We start from the raw sequence: 18230 nt of genomic DNA, 5'->3' as shown, positions 1-18230 counted from the left end.
TTGCACTACTAGGCATTTATCCACGGGATACAGGTGTGCTGTTTCGAAGGAACACATGCACCCCATGTTTACAGCAGCACTATCAACAATAGCCAAAGTATGGAAAGAGCCCAAATGTCCATTGATGGATGAATGGATAAAGAAGATGTGATATATATATATATATATATACATATATATATATATATATATATATCTTACCACTTATATATGTACACACACACATATACACACAATGGAGTATTACTTGGCAATCAAAAAGAATGAAATCTTGCCATTTGCAACTACGTAGATGGAACTGGAGGGTATTATGCTAAGTGAAATTAATCAGAGAAAGACAAAAATCATATGACTTCATTCATATGAGGACTTTAAGAGACAAAACAGATGAACATAAGGGAAGGGAAACAAAAATATTATAAAAACAGGGAGGGGGACAAAACAGAAGAGACTCATAAATATGGAGAACAAACTGAGGGTTACTGGAGGGGCTATGGGAGGGGGGATGGGCTAAATGGGTAAGAGGCATTAAGGAATCTACTCCTGAAATCATTGTTGCACTATATGCTTACCAACTTGGATGTAAATTTTTAAAAATTAAAAATACAATTTAAAAAAAAAGTAAATTTCAAATCACAAATTACAGAACCTAGTTATTAATAGGCAATGTATTAAAATACACAACATGTAATGGGAACATGTTTAGAACACATAAGTAAATTCAACAAGTTACTTTAAAAAACTCATGGAGGGGCACCTGGGTGGCTCAGTCAGTTAAATGACTGACTCTTGATTTTGGCTCAGGTCATCAACTAGTGGTTCGTGAGTTCGAGCCTGCATCAGGCTCTGCGCTGACAGTGTGGGGCCTGCTTGGGATTCTCTGTCTCCTGTCTCCCTTTCTCTCTGCCCCTCCCCTGCTCGCTCTCTCTCTCTCTCTCTCAAAAATAAACATTAAAAAAAAAAACAAAAAAACTCATGGCAAAGAAAGCTGTAGTTACATACAGGGAAATCTATAGTTGTAAATGCCTATTTTTTTTAAAAGAAAGATCTCAATTTAATAAATCTTTCATCTTGGAAAATTTGAAAAGAGCAAGCTAAATCAGAAAGAGCAAGCAGAAGGAAGGAAATGAGAACAATTATGCAGAAATAGGTAAAACAGAATTAAAACAAAATAAACAAAATCCAGAGTTGGTTCCTTGAAAAGATCAACAACATTGACAAATCTTTAGGTAGACTAATCAAGAAAAAAAGAGAAAAAATTCTAATTGCAAAAATCAAGAACGAAAAATAGAGAGGAGTCCTATCAAAGTTACAGAAAGGATTACAAGGGACAATATAAGAACAACTGCATGCCAACAAACTAGATAACTGAAATAAAATGAACGACACAAACTAGCAAAACAGACTCAAGTAGAAATAAAAATACTCATGTATGAATAAGTATAATAGCTTGAATTCATAATTTAAAAATTTACCACAATGAAAATCCAAGGCTCCAATGGCTACACTGGTTATTTATACCAAACATTTTAAAAAGCATTAATACCAATCTTTCACAAATCCTTCCAAAAAATAGAAGAGGGAATATCTAATTCATACTATGAAATCAAATGCCCTCATAACAAAATCAAAGACATCACAAGAAAACTATAGACCAGTACCTCTTACAAATATAGATTAAAAAAAATCCTCAACAAAATACTAGCAAAATGAATCTAGCAACATAAACTACGGGTTATACACCATAATCATTAGGGTTTTTCCCCTAGGAATGCAAGATTTATGTAACATCCAAAAGTCAATGTAATAAACTATATTAAGGGGAAAATAGGATTATCTAATTAAATTGTAAAAAAATACCTAACAAAAGTCAACAGCCTTCCATGATAATAATTCTCAACATACTAGCAACAGAATACTTCTTCAACCTGATAAAGAATATCTGCAAAAAACTCACCTAACATCATACATAATAGTGAAACACTGAAAGTTTTCTTCCTAAGGATCAAGAAAAGTATGTCAGCTCTTACCACTTATATTTAATATTGTACTAAAGGTTCTAGCCAATGAAATTAGGCAAGAAAAAATAAAAGACATGCAGATTGGAAAGGAAAATGTAAAATTATCTCTATTCAGAGATGATATGATCTTATATGTAGAAAATTCTAAGGAATACACACACACAACTATTAAAATAAATGAGTTCAGCTGCTGCAGGCGGGAGCTCAGCCTGCATGTCAAATCATGTTCTTTGGTGGCGTGAGCCCCAGTACATACATCTATGGCCACTTCCCACCCCTCCCTGCCCAATGTGCTCAGGCTACCACAAGACCAGAATGGCCACCCCATCCAAGACGAGACGCCCATCTCCCATGACCAGCTCTGAGGGGACCTGCACGAAGAAAACTGTCATCGAAAGGAACATTGCTTCAGGGAAGACATTTGTGAATATTCTTAAACAGGTCTGCAAAGATTGGGAAGTGGTTCCTGAACCTGCTGCCAGATGGTGCAATGCTCAAAGTACTCAAGACGACATTGAGGAACTAACATTTTAAAAAAGTGGTGGGAATGTTCTTCAGATGATATATGAGAAACCTGAATGACAGTCTTTTACCTTCCAATCATATGCCTGCCTCAGTCGAATATGAGCCTAGCTTGCTTGTCTCAATAGCAAGCTCAAAGATGCAGAAAAGCCTGTATCAATTTTTGAACAACCTCTATATAGGTATAGGCATAGTTTTGTATCTAGTTTGTATCAGTATGACTACATGAATGAAACAGAGTAGGCAATTTATCAAGACTGGTATGAGTGGATGAATCTAAAGTTTGGCCAAAGCTCTGAACTGGATGGTATCAGTTATCTTTGAGCCACTGCAGAGAAATGCTTGAATAGAATATGGGAAAGAAATGAAGACCAAGGCATTCTTGAATATATACAGAAGCTTCACCATAAGCATGAAAGCTGAGTCCTGCACAGAACACTGAAAATCAACTTTTTCTACAAGAAATCCCTATCTTAACACTGGATATTAACGAAGACTTTCAAGGCAAATATGGTTGAAAAGGCCAAAGAATCTTTGAGTACTTTGTGATCTTGCTGAAGACTACAGGCAACCAAATGATTCCAGGTACTTCAGCTTTGTGTATCCTTCATAGCTTCATATTCATTCAAGTCTCTAGAAAACCCAGGATTTCTACCATTTTTGTTCCAAGAAAAAAAAAATTTTTTTGATGAATTCTACATAAGAGTTTATGAGCAGTTTCTTTTTTGCTTAAAAAAAATAAAGACATTTAATTATCTTTCACAACAGAGAGTCTGGAGGAAGATGGTTCCAAGTAAGTACAGGCTAAATTCTGTCATAAAGGACCCAGTCTCCTCCTGTCTCTCCCCTCCATTATTCTCAACAGGCTGGCCTTTATTTATTTGTTTATTTGTTTTTTTCCTGGTGCTTCTTATTGCACTAGTGACCAGTTTCTTCACTGGAAACTTTAATGTTACATAGTAAATGGTAATGTGTCCTGTGTAAATTAGCACACTTATTAAAAGTTGAAAAGTGGAATTTAAGGAATCCCTACAAAAGAGTTATAAAGTTTTATTTTAAGTATTTTTCATTAAGTGCTTCCCCTTCCATCTTAAGTTATATGGAAGATAAGACCAGTTTAGTATTTAATCACTTCATTGATATTTACTAATGTGTCTGTAACACATTAATAAGTAAAGGAGCAGGTCAGACTTTGTTCCCATTTTATAATGGCATAACCTAGCTTACGAGTCATTTAATCTTTTTCTGCTTTTGTTTCTACATCTGTGGCATGGGTGAGACTAGATTCATCTTCTTTTGCATTGGATTTTAGAGGATTAAAGAGGAAATGATAACTTAAAATGTTTTTGTCCTTAAAAGACAAATGAGTATAAAGATTCAATGCACATGGAGCTTACTATAGCTACCTACTTTCTCCCTTCTCAGACAATTCTTTTAGAATAGAATATTACTGCTATAGTTAAAGGATTGGCTTAAAATTTAATGGTCTTTAATTCACTTAAGGTGAAAGTATAGATTTCCTTAAATTGCTTCCCATTTTTATAGGTAAAACATTAGTGGAACATAGCAAAAGATAAGTTTTTCCATTTTATTTTTTATTGACCCTGTACTAGGAATGAGTAGTTTTTCTTTATCTTTGTACTCGGTGAGAAGTCAAAAGAGATACTAAAGACAAAGAAGATTATTTTCTTAGCAGTTTAGTCTCTTTTGTCCCAGATCTTACTTCCTGTCCCATCCTGCTTTCCCTAGGGTCTAGATTAATTAGGTGGCCTATTTTTTTTTTAAGTTTTAATTTTTTTTTTTTTTTTTTTTTTTTTTTTTTTTTTTTTAGTAATCTCTACACCCAATGTGGGGTTTGAACTCATGACCCTGAGATGCAGAGTCACATGCTCTTCCAACTGAGCAGGTCAGGCAGCCCAGCAGCCTGCCATTTTAAAGTTTAAATAAAAGTCACACATTTCTACTTTGAGACCATCATGGTCACTCTTTGCTTCAGAGCTTGCTTTGCGTCTCTATAGAGTTATACTTTAGGGGTTTTTCTCCTTTAAATTACTGATAAAAATGATCTTGTTTTACATATTCTGTATCTTGAAAGCATTATCATTTTTGTTAAATATATATTAGGAAATATATAAAATAATAAAGACAAGGTAGAATAAGTTTTTAAAATCTGCATGGATTCATTTTAGGTCTATAGGTAAAGATTTTCTCCACGTTTGTTCAGTTAGGGTATGCAATATTTAACTTTTCTACTTGACGTTTTTGAAAAAAAATCTATGCTTTTGAAACTATTATTTTCCTTTCTTTTTAAAATGTCATTTTTTGTTTAGTTTTGTTTTGATAATCAAGGATTATAATTTTGTAGGCTAACAAATCTAGATGCACTGATCTTTGAAAAGGAAACTTTATTTCAAATGCTATATTCCCCATGTATATTAAAACTGTCTCATGTTATTGTATGGGGTTTTTTTGTTTGTGTTTGATACAAATGAATTTGCTTACTAAATATTAGCTTAATGAATAAGTATAAATCTCAAAAATAAAATAAAATAATTGAGTTCAGCAAAGCTGCAAAATGCAATCTCAATATAAAAAATCAATTGTATTTATATATACTAACAATGAACAATACAAAAATGAATTTTTTTAAAAACTGCATTAACAGTATGAAAAAGAATAAAATACTTAAGGAATAAATGTAACTAAAGAAGTACAAGATTTTCACGGTGAAAACTATAAAATACAGTTGAAAGAAATTAAAGATCTAAATAAAATGGAAAGACATCCCATATTCATAATTGGAAAACTTAATATTAAGATGGCAATACTCTACAATTTATTTACAGACTTAATCCAATAAATATCCCAGGTGGCTGGTTATAGAATCTGACAAGCTGATGCTATTATTCACATGGAAATTCAAGGAACCCAGAACAATTTAAACAATCTTGAAATAAAAAAAAAAAAAGAGACTTCACAAGCTACCATAATTAGGAAACTATGGTAATGGCAAAAGGATAACACATAGATTAATGGAAGAGAATTTATAGTTAAGAAGTAAACTCTTAGGGGTGCCTGGGTGGCTCAGTCAGTTAAGTGTCCAACTTCAGTTCAGGTCGTGATCTCATGGTTCATGAGTTCGAGCCCTGCATTGGGCTCTGTGCTGATAGCTCGAAGCCTGAAGCCTGCTTCGGATTGTGTCTCCCTCTCTCTGCCCCTCCTCTGCTCACGCTCTGTCTCTCTCTCTCAAAAATAAATAAACATTAAATTTTTTTTTTAAAAAGAAAGAAAGAAACTCTTACATTTATGGTCAATTGAATTTCAAAAAAACAAACAAACAAACCAATACAATTTAGTGGGGAAAGAATAATCTTTTCAACAAATGGTGCTGGGACAACTGGATATCCACATGCAAAAGAATGAAGCTAGACACCTTACACCACACACAAAAATTAACTCAAAATGAACCACAGGTTTAAATGTAAAAGCTAAATAATAAAACTCTTAGAAAAAAACTCTCTGAAATAAATCTTCATGATCTTGGGTTAGGTAATGATTTCCTAGATATGACACCAAAAGCATAAGCAACAAAAGTAAAGATAGATTGTGGACTTCAAAATTTTTAAACACTTGTGCTTCAAATGATACCATCAAGAAAAGAGAAAGTGCACAGAATGGGAGAAAATATTTGCAAATCATATATCTCATATAGGAGTGGTATAAGAACTTATAAAGAACACTAACAACAGTAAAAAGATAAATAATCCAACTAAAACATGGGCAAATAGCTTGAATAGATATTTCTTCAAAGAAGACATAAAAATGGCCAAGAAGCACTTGAAAAGACATTCAAAATCATTAGTCATTATGGAAATGTAAACCAAAACCAAAACAATTTTACCCATTAAGATGGCTAAAATCAAGAGATAGGCAATGACAAGTGTTAACAAGGATATGGAGAAATTAGAATGTTCACTCCTTGCTGGTGAGACTATAAAATGATGCAACCTCTTTGCAACAAAGCTTAGCAGTTCCCTAAAATTTAATCATAGAATTACCATATGATCCAGCAATTATAATAGTAGGTTTATATCTAAGAGAAATGAAAACTTATGTCTATCCAAAAATTGGTACGCAAAGGATCATAGTAGTATTCTTAATAGCCAAACAGTGGAAATAACCCAAATTTCCATCTACTAATGGATTTTTTAAGGTGATATATCCATACAATAGAAAATTATTTTACCTTCAAAGAAAAATAAAGTATTGATACATGCAATAACAATGGGTGAACCTTGAAAACGTTACGCTAAGTGAAAGAAGCCAGTCATAAAGACCACATGTTATTCCATTCATATGAAATATATACAGTAGGCAAATCCATGAAGACAGAAAATAGCTTTTGGTTGCCATGGGGTTTCTTTTCAGGGTGATGAAAATGTTCTATAGTTAGAAATATGTGCCCAACTCTGTGAATACACTAAAAATCAGTGAACCTTATACTTTAAAAGGATAAATTCATTATCTATGAAACTGAATCATTCATACATTGCCAGTGTGACTGTAATACTGTACAGTCACTATGAGAAACAGTTAGTTTACTATAAAACTAAACATCCAGGGGAGCCTGGCTGGCTCAGTTGACAGGGCATGTGACTCTTGATCTCTGGGTTGCAAGTTTGGGCCCCACGTTGGGTGTGGAGATTACTTAAGAATAAAACCTTAACAAAAGAAAAAAAGAAAAAAAGAAAACTAAACATCCAATTACCATATGACCCAGCAGTTACATTCTTAGGTATTTATCTTAGAAAAAGAAAAGCTATGTTCAAACAAAAATCTGCACATAAGTGTGCACAGCAGCTTTATTCATAATAACCAAAACTGGAAATAGCCCAGATGTCCTTCAACAAGTAAAATGTTGAGCCAAACTGTAGTACGTGCACTCCATGGAATACTACTCAGCAATAAAAATGAACACTACTAATACACAAAACAACTAGTATTAATCTCCAGAGTATTATGCTGAGTGAAAAGAAAAAAAGAAAAAGAAAATGATCCCAAAATATTATAAACTGCATGGTTTCATCTCTGTAACACTTTTGAAATGATGCAATGTTTAAAATGGTGAACAGATTAACAACTGCCAGGGGTTAGCAGTGGGAAGCGAGAAGGTATGATGGATTATCAAAGGGATCCTTGAGCTCACAGAACGTTCAGTATCTCTAGTGGTGGTGGCACATAAATCTACACATGTGTAAAAATGTACCAACGTAAATACACATACCTCCAGGGAAATCTGAATAAGATAATTAGATTGTATTAATGTCAAAATATTGGTGGGATATTGTACTACAGTTTTGCAAAATGTTACTACTGGAGCAAACTGGGTAAAGGATACATAATATCTCTATTATTCCTTAGAACTTAATATAAATCTACAGTTATCTCAATTTAAAAAAAAAAAAAAATGCCTCTCAGGCACAGAATTAAGTACAGGAAAGAACAGGGCAGTGATTGCTGGTTTTCATGAGAAACTATTTTGTACTATTTTATCTTATTTGTAAGCATATATTATTGATTAAAAAGAAAGAATATCTTCTCCCTTAAATAAGGTATATGTGTGACGTACCTGACATATAGAACATCTTTGATAATGTTAGCTCTCTTTCCCTTCCATTTGAAGAACAAGACAATGTAGACAGACTAAGATGTCAATACTAAGTAGCCTGATTCTGAGTAGAGCCACCAGTAAGCCATCTGATGAGGTTACCAAGGGCTAAAATTGGAACCGCAAGGTATTCCCACCAAGATAACTATGAGAGAATCTCTCACCATGACTGAACAACTTTAAAACAAAGCCCTCTTTCCAGTCCTTCTTCAGCAAGCTAAAAGTAATTCCAGGGAAATCTAGAGGCAAAGTAGTAGAGCACATACAATAGATTTGCCGTCACATAAAAATCCTTTCATGATCATGGTTTTATTATTAACTGCTTTCATCACCACTAACATTGAGTGCTTTTATGTTCAGTACATCATTTCATGCATTCTTATCATTTAGTCTCCATGCTAATGCTGCAACATATAGGTATTATCCCCATTTTATAGACAAACTACAACTTAGAAATGTTAGGTATATTGACCTAGTCAGAGAGATAGTCAAGGGCACCATGTCAAGATTTTCCTCATGTATTTCCTCATGCTAGGAAATATATTCTAGCCACTAATTCTGCATGGTCTTATTTTAACAAAAGTGCCTGACAATAACTATCATGTGCACCTTCCACACAAAGAAGGTACCCTGGCCTTGTTTCTGACTGAGTATCTGTGAATCTGGGAATACTCTGAATATCTGGGAATTCACTGAGACTTTAAGTCTCAAGTCCATTCATTTTATCATAATGTCTGCACTCTATGCCCAACGGCTCCAATGTTGCCTTTCAAGCATTAAAATTCCTTTCCTTCCACCAACTCACTTTACCAATCACCAATCCACAGGGCTATCGTAAAAAGACCCACAAATGAGAACTTCCTATTTTCTTATTACATGTCCTTGGTCATTGCTGGTAAATACTCTTAATCATTCCCTAGTCCTCTGCTCACACGCATTCTTCTGTACACACATACACACAATCACATACATTCATGAATTCCATACTCACTCTTCCCTTTACCTCTCCATGTCACTGTCATAGCTCAAGCCATCACATCTTCCCCAAGGTTAAAGTCTGCCATTGTAAAAATCAGCCAACCTCCCATCTATTGACCTCTCCTTCCCTATGGTCTCAGAGGAAACATGTTCCTGTTCTCCATACTAACCTTCTGTAACAGAATCCAATCTCTGTAGTAAAGGGTCCTTACTTTCTCCACGGGCTCCATCCCTCTGGCTTCAAAGAAGCAAATATCTCCCTTTCTTGAGAAACACTTTCACCTGAAATGGAGCCTTGTGTACTCTTCAGTTCAAACTGACATATACATTATATTTAGTTAATATCTATCATCATGCCCACGTCATTATGCAAGAAACACCAGAAATTAAGTTTTTGTGATGATAACGCAAAGGATTAGGGAAGGAAGGTGCCATCAGGAAGATGTAATTTTCCTTTTCTCTTTTTTAGGATGTTGCCGACATGGTTTTTCCTTCAGTGGGAAAAGAGCTCTACGATTCAGGGAGGAGAGCTATAATTTAGTCTGGGGAGGCAAAAGGAGTGAGAGGGTGTGTATCGGGAAATCTCAAAAGGTAAGCAACTAGGAAAGGGGAGTATTAGCCAGTCATTCGTGGCTATTTAGCAAGGAAAGGAAACAAAGGATAAAAGAAAAAAGAACTTGAAGTGAGGGGCCTAAGGCAAGAGGAAGAAAAGAACTAAAATAGTGCCAGTCTTTGAAGCAACTGCCTGCTCTCCAACAGCCCAATCTCTCCCTTGGGCTGAATTTTCACCTATCTGTATATCCTAACATCAGGTAAGAAGCAACTAATTCCCCTCAACTTTTCCGTTTTTCAGAAGTTCAATTTCTGAGTCACCACTGATTCTCCTCTTTTCATCTTTCAATGTCAGGTGCATAAATCTCATCTTCTTTTTATAATTAATCAACTCAGTCCTCTCCTAATACCATTCCCAACTCTACCACTTTAGTCCATGACCATATCAGCTTTCATCTTAAGAGTCCAGAAAGATCTATATAGCTTGCCCAAAATTACAAAACTACTCAGTTGCAGAGCTGAGGCTAGTACTCATGTCTTCTGAATAAGGTATTTCCTTATGTTTCTTCAGATCTAGAATACTTGCAAATCTTTTAAACTAGTACCATTTTCATTCCTTCATCAGATACTTAATAGGTACCTAATATGTACAAGGTATTATGGCAGGTGCTCTGGGGCACATGGGGTGAACATAATCTTAAAATGTCTACATCATAAGGATAAGTACAAGTAAACCTAATAATATAAGACATGAAGCTATTAAGAATAATACAAAGTTCCACAGGAATACAAAATAAAGTTCATTTACAACTGGGATGATTAGAGATAATAGATGATTACAGATAGATGATTTGAGGTGGTACTTGACAGATAATTAAGATTCCAGTAAGCAAAAATGGAAGAAATGGCATTACTCCAAACTAAGAACATGAACAAATACCAAGAGGCAAATGAAAACAGCCTAAAGGATAAATAATAATGAACAAAGTCATAAAGTTAAGGAATAAGGTATGGCCACATTATGGAAGCTGTGAATAAAAGGCTATAAGAGCCTAAACAAAGAAAGCAAGGTCTGGAAGTGACTACATGAGTGCAAATCCTGGTTTCTTCACTTAACTGCTGTGTGACTTCGGAAAAATTAGTTAACCTCTCTACTGTGCCTCAATTTTCTTGTCCATAAAATGAGACTAATAATAGTACCTAATAGGATTGTTGAATTAAATGAGTTAAAAAAAAAAAAAAAAAAAAGGAGCCATCTGTAGGGGCACCTGGATGGCTTAGTTGGTTAAGTGTCTGACTCTTGATCTCAGTTCAGGTCTTGATCTCAGAATCATGAGTTCAAGCTCTGTGCTGGGTGTGGAGCCTACTTAAAAAAAAGAGAGAGAGAATCATCTATAAATGAATTAATACATCAGAATCATGAGTTCAAGCTCTGTGCTGGGTGTGGAGCCTACTTAAAAAAAAGAGAGAGAGAATCATCTATAAATGAATTAATACATCTATAAGGCTTTGAGCACAAGTTAGGTCCAAAATAATTGATTATGTAGACAATAAGTGAAATGCTTAAGCAGAGGAACAACAGTATTAATTAAAGTGGTGTCTAAGGGAAAGTCATCTCTGAAGATGGAACAGAAGCAAGCTACATGGCTGGTACCACAAAAAAACTCCAAACACAAATGACTTTGGGCCTGACCTAGGGTGACAGAAAAGAAAAGGAAAAAGGAAAAAAGTATTGGGGGAGCTAGCCTCCAGGATCACTTCCTATCATTCCTACCTCTTGGCATTCACATCCTCTGTAGCCCCTCTCACACTGTACATGGTTGATCTATGTGACAAAAAGAATAGGACAGAAGAGGTGGGATGTCACTTTTGAGACTGTTATAAAAGACACCAGGGCTCAGCCCCTCCCTGTCTCTTTCTCTTCGGAAAGCCAGTCGCCATGTTGTGAGAACTGCCCTACGAAAGTGGCAAGGAACTGACACTCGCTAACAAACACACGGGTGAGTCTGGAAGTGGATCCCCAGGCTCTGTGACCCTTCATTTGACTGTACCTTGTAGAAGACACTAAGCTGGACCCAGCCAGTTGAGCCATTCCCAGATTTCTGACCTTCAGAAACTATATGAAAAAACAAGCACTTATTTTAAGCTGCTTCAGTTTTGAGACAATCTGTTAAACAGCAATAGATCACTAATATAATTATTGACAAGAAAAACTGGTAAGTTCTTGAAAACTAATAGAATCAGAGGGCAGAACTGAGTCTCAAGTCAAACACCAGGATTTCTAGGGATGTACTGTGAATGCCTGACATTAACTTTTCGTTGCCAAGGCATCCATTTCAGAAGACATCCATCTTGAACAAACACAGCACCAGTTATATGACACAAACCAACAAGATCAGGAATTAAGCTGCCCCTACCCACGAAGGTCCCTCTTTCAGAAAACCCTCGGTAACCTACATAACTGACTATCTGAGTGACTTCACTTCTCCCTTCTGGTGCTCTAATTCCCACCCTTAGGCTTTAAACTAGCCAATAAAGAATGAACCTCCGAAACCCTAGACACCCCACCCTCAGACCTCAGGTTTTCTTGCTCTCCTCTTCCCCCAGCCCCCCTCCACCTCACTGGGCAGCACGTGGGTGTGCAATGTACCCTCCAGGACCTGGGAGTTGTAAATCTTGCTCCTCAAACGTCCCTGATGTTTGTTGCTGAAGTGCACCCTGCAATCATAACAATAACCACAAGGTCTGGTCCAGCCACAACACTGGCCCTGCTCAGGGAAAACGGCTCAGTACAAGTAATCCAGGGGCCCAGGCAAGTGCCTCGGGCATTCCTAGTCAAGCATCACTGTCAATAGACTGAGACCAACAACTTGCAGGAGAAACTGTCAGGACTTAGTGGGTTAAGGGTAAGAAATTGATAATTTCATGATACACTGAGTTTAAATTTTTTTTTCCCAACGTTTTTTATTTATTTTTGGGACAGAGAGAGACAGAGCATGAACGGGGGAGGGGCAGAGAGAGAGGGAGACACAGAATCGGAAACAGGCTCCGAGCCATCAGCCCAGAGCCTGACGCGGGGCTCGAACTCACGGACCGCGAGATCGTGACCTGGCTGAAGTCGGACGCTTAACCGACTGCGCCACCCAGGCGCCCCCATGATACACTGAGTTTAAACGGAGCTCAAGGAAAAGGTCAAATACACATCTGAAAGCTATATAGCTGTGACAGCTAACTCAAAGTATGAGGTTGCCAAGAATAAATGTGTAAAGTAAGAAAAAGCACAAGGTCAAAACTTAGAACATGGCAGGAACAGAGTAAAGAGAAGTAAACAAGCAGATGCCAGACAGGGAGGGAATCAGGATAAGCAACAGACAGGGATGCTCCTCCCTCCCGCCCCCCCCAAAAAATCAATAAAAGCACGTGATAAATGTGTCAAATGCTAGAGTGACCATGATTTAACAAATTCATATATTTCCTTGATTTTTTTTTTTTTTTACATTTGACTGTATCTGGAATCAGGACGTCTCATAATCAATAGGTATGTTTGACAGAGGTTTCTTTTACTCCACACAGTTACAAAATTGAGACTGACAATCTTTCTCTGCTTTCCAGAAGCAAAGAAACATAACAATGATAAGGAAGCTGAACCAGTATATGTGGACTCTTTTTTGCCAAGAAGTTTTTGGTAAAAGGAAAAAGTCAAAAAAGGAGGCCCTGTGTTTGCTTTTTTAAATTTTAGTATGATGAGACAAGCATGTTTGTAAGCAAGGAACTTAGAAACAGCTTTTTCAAATTTTTTTTTAATATTTCAGTTTATTTTTGAGACAGAAAGAGACAGAACACAAGTGGGGGAGGTGCAGAGAGGGAGACGCAGAATGTGAAGCAGGATCCAGGCTCCCAGCTGTCGGCACAGAGCCCGATGCGGGGCTCGAACCCACGAACCGTGAGATCATGACCTGAGGCAAAGTCGGATGATTAACGGACTGAGTCCCCGAGGCGCCCCAGAAACAGCTTTAAAAAGGCCATGGCAAACACAATTTTCGGAAGGAAAAGATGTACTCACAAATGCAAGTACAATCATTTACACATCATTAATGTAATATTCCTACACACGCACTCCGTGCCCAGATACTGTGGTGTAATTTGGTATACACAGTTTGGCAGCGGTTGGCTTCGGACTCCTCTCCCACCGACGCAGGAATAGAAAGATTCAGAAACGGTTTGGGATAGAAAGGAGAAGTGTGGCAACACAGATAACGGGGGGGGGGGGGGTGGCGGATGGCACATCCATTCCAACATCCACCGCTGTCATGTGTTCTACGACAGTCAAGAAGAGACAATGCCAAACGCTAGCGAGGGTAAATACAGCTCCCACGCTAGTTCCAGATTCAACTCCTGTCGCTCACTTCCGTCACCTCGCCAGCTGCGACCTCTCCGCTCCGCACCTCCGGCGGTTCCCCCTGCCCTCCGCATCTCACCGGGAAGGCGAGACGCCAGACGGCCGGCGGGGGGCTGCTGCCGCACACCTGGGCGACAGACCGACCTCAGGAGAGGCACACTGCGAGGCAGGCTCCATCCACGCTCACCGACAGAACCGGCCGCAGCCTCGCCAGAGATCACGGGCCAGCACAGCGCCTGCCTCTCACCCCTCATAGCCTCTGGCCGGCCCAAGCGCTCCCTGCGCCCCGCCGGCCCGGCCGATGGGGAACCGGAGGGGGTAGGACACACTGGCGCCGGAGGGCTACGGGGAGACCGCTGAAGACAAAGCAGAGAGAGCAGGCCTGGCGTGGCACTGGTTCCCAGTCTACAACTTACCTTCCGGGTACACGAGGTACCGCCGCCAGGCATCTCTAGACGCTCAGCCACCTCCCGCGCGGAGCCTTCGCAAAGGCTCGCTGTCTCCTCCAGGTGCCGGAAAGCAGCGCGCCACCGAACTCGCTCCGCGCGCCGCACTGCGCGCTACAATTGGCGGGTGCTCGGGCGAGGGGCGGGGCTTTTCCGGACACAAGGCCCTCCCCGCGCTGCGCGCCACGCGCGCGTTGGGATTGGAGCGCTGTCGGCGGTGGGGCGGGGCTTCTCCGCCACTCCTTGCTTTCTGGGCACAAATGGGTTTAATAAAGCTGGGCTGTGAACGTGGGTAGTCGGTTACTCACCAGCTCTGAACGGGAAGGGGTTGGTGCCGTTTATCGCACTTTCCTTGTTGGGGTAGAGGTTGTGCAGAGCGAACTCTGGACAGGCTACAGTGCTGTCCTTGAGTTCCTGGCTGGGAGCTGCTACGCGGGTGCCTCTCGCGGGGTCAGCCGCCAAGTGTTTTTTTGATCAAAAGAAGCTCATATGTGGTCTGTTTTGTCAAGCAACAACTGACCCTACATGAAAACTCGCAGTACGCTACAAATTCAATAATCAATACTTAAGGAATGGTTCTAGCTGCCTAACTCCCAAGAAAGGAGTGTTCTTTCCCTATGTATTGGGGCGGGGCCGGGGATAGGTTAGGTATCCTGAGCAGAAATTCTCAAATATAGGAGACATTAAAATCGCCAAGATTTATTGTAACGAGGCATGACTGGATTTCAGATTCTGTAGGTCTAGGGTGGTGCCAGAGAACGTGTGTTTCTGACAAGTTCCCAGATGATATTTGATGTGGAGAACGAAGGTAAAAGAAATCTAGGGGGGAAAAATTCCTTAAATTTACAGCCCATTGACAAATACTTGAGACAAGCAGAGTGACCTTCCTCAAGGAGCTTGGCTGCCTCTATGTCAATTCTTTGTTAGAGGCAAAAGGCAACCTTAGCTTGTCATTAGCCAGACCTCCAGGATCCTGTAAGTTTTGGTTAACATATGAAACTCCCTTTGGAAACTTCCTTTTTTCTATCTCCCCAAGACGCATGCTAGCAATCATCCTCCAAGCATATGGCCCACTGATGCGTATCTGAAGGGTCTCATGACTAAGGTTTTATTAGATAGTTAGTAAGTGATCTTTTCCTAACAACAGCTAGCCCCTTAAGGTCCCGGAAACCTTGTTTCCAAATTCTTTAGAGACTTAAACTATCCCTAGCCCCCTGCTAACTTGAAATTATATAATCAGCCACTCCTCCTCACAACCCCAGTGCAGCTCTTTCTACTCACTGGTTCTGTCCCCGTGCTTTAATAAAACCACCTTTTTGCATGGAAGACATCAATATTGTTGCTGTTGGTCCTGTAATTCACTTTGAGAGCGACAGGCAACCGCCATTTCTTAGATCCCACAAGTGAGTATACTTAAGTGTCTCATCACTTTGAGAAGTAAATTTAACATGGAATACAATGGGAAGGGGAGCCAGGACTGAGTAGAAACCCAGTTAGATCACAAAGTCTAACCAGGTAGGAATGTTCCAAAATAAAAGCGTCTGTTGTAGAAAAAACTAAAACAATGATTTCAGTAAGTTGACAAAGTATCAGCTAGGGAAAGAGAAAAGCATTCTTCATTGTACCCTTATAAGTATAGTGGAAGCGGAGTTTGGTCTTCTGCTTCAAAGAAGCACTTTTTTTTTTTTTTTTTTTTTTTTTTTTGCCTTTGTAAGAATACATTGCTTTGCAATTTATCCATTTTCCCTATTCATTTGCCATTATTGCCTCAATTAGGCCTTCTGACACAGTTTGACCATTTATCGTGTCTATCCTTTGGATCTTTATTATATATCTCCACCAGACTTCTCTATGCCATTCAGCCATAGCCTCATTATACTACCTGTCTGTAATCGCCACTTGAATGTCTGAGAAACTCTTCAACCTAAATTTTTCTCCTCCCCAAATAAGATAATTCTCCATCTCAGTAGTGGCACTAACATCCACCCAATAGCTCATGCTGAAACCTGGGATTTTCGTGAACACTTTTGTGTCCCTTATCCCAGTCCTGCCTGTCCCACTTTCCGTTTGTAAATTTTGTCATCTAACCACTCATTCTCAGCTGCCACTGCCATATTCCAGGTCATAATTTCTTTTGCCCAAACTACCCAGTAGCTTCTAATCAGTACTTCCTCATCTACTCTTGCCCTCATCTACCACATACATAGAATCCATTCTCCATGTAAACATTCTAATGATGTCTATGCTGTCCATATTAGTCTTCCTTTCAGTTGCCAAATGTACTCTGAGGCCTCAGGGTATATGGATTTGCTACTCCATTTGCCTGAAAGGCTTTGGCCTCCTTCTGCCATGTCACTTCATACACAGCTATTAAAAATTGTTCATGCTGACAGATGGATACAAGGAGGTTTATAATATTATTCCTTACTATTCATATGTTTAAAAATAAATTTTTTTTTAAATTTTTTTTAACGTTTATTTATTTTTGAGACAGAGACAGAGCATGAACGGGGGAGGGGCAGAGAGAGAGGGAGACACAGAATCTGAAACAGGCTCCAGGCTCTGAGCATTCAGCACAGAGCCCGACGCGGGGCTCGAACTCACAGACCGCGAGATCATGACCTGAGCCGAAGTCGGACGCGTAACCGACTGAGCCACCCAGGCGCCCCAAAAATAAAATTTTAAGTTGAGATTTTTAAAAACCAAAAACCAAAAAAAAAGAAACAAACAAAAAACCCTGAATCTGATCTTTGTTTCTTTGAACTCCCAAAGCTAAAACCCCCTGTTCATTTTTACATATCCTATGATACTTTGAAGATGTTCTAATAAGCATAATTTAAACAATTATTATAATTATCATCTGGCTCCACCTCTGAACCGTAAAGTAGTAACATTTCTTTCTTCTTCACATTCATATCCCCAGCACTTAGCACAATGTCTTCCATGTACAAAGCACTCAAATAAATATTTGCTGTAATGAACTAATAATTATGAAATAATTATTTCTAATAATTTGTCTGAGGTCTCACAGCTACAAAGTGTTTAGGATTAGAACTGTTGTGAGGTTCATGCTTTCTCCACTATATCATTCATAACATAGTATAATTATGAGGAATTTTCAGTTGAACAGAGACTCAGCAAAAGTGAATTACCCATAAGAAAGATAAGCCTGTGCTAGAATGGATTTTTGATTCCTACCCAGTCCTATTTATCAACAAATATTCAATGCCAAAACATAAAAACAAGTGGGAAAAATTTTCTATTAACTCTTCTCATCAAAATTTTTGCCCTAGTTCTTGTTTTGCAGATATCTGTGGTTTTCACTCTGCTTACAAGGATCCTAAGGATTCCATGAAAGGAACATGGAGTCTGTTGAGGGTAAGAGTCACAACAGGATCTCTCCTGTATCACCAGGGGAGGTCTTCTTTCCTCTGTTTTAAAAATAGGGTGAGATTTCACTTAAAAAAAAATAATAAATTTGGGGAAAGAATGTTTGAAATCCACTAGTCTAGTCTATATCTTTTTCTAGCCTAGTAGTTAAGAGTGCAGTGGGCTGCAAGTGAAGACAATATTTGAATGTGAAAAAATGAAACTGTAAATGTATTAGAATAAACCTGATCAAAATTCATTTATAATTTTTTTGG

General features: G+C 38.4%; 1 protein-coding gene and 1 pseudogene across 1 annotated transcript in view; one reads left to right on the top strand and one right to left on the bottom strand.

The window, feature by feature from the left end:
• SPIDR (scaffold protein involved in DNA repair) overlaps positions 1 to 14675 on the bottom strand; it is a 487708-nt gene extending 473033 nt beyond the window's left edge. The window contains exon 1 of the mRNA XM_042972730.1: positions 14557 to 14675. Within this exon, the coding sequence (XP_042828664.1) occupies positions 14557 to 14589 (33 nt within the window). The 5' untranslated portion in view covers positions 14590 to 14675. The remainder of the gene's footprint in view (positions 1 to 14556) is intronic.
• On the top strand, positions 2337 to 3092 carry LOC102961116 (annotated as a pseudogene).
• Positions 14676 to 18230: the final 3555 nt, after the last annotated feature.

The sequence above is a fragment of the Panthera tigris genome, chromosome F2, assembly GCF_018350195.1.
Source record: "Panthera tigris isolate Pti1 chromosome F2, P.tigris_Pti1_mat1.1, whole genome shotgun sequence".
NCBI lineage: Eukaryota > Metazoa > Chordata > Mammalia > Carnivora > Felidae > Panthera > Panthera tigris.
The sequence above is the reverse complement of the archived record's forward strand: the minus strand, read 5'-3'. Positions and strand labels throughout refer to the sequence as shown.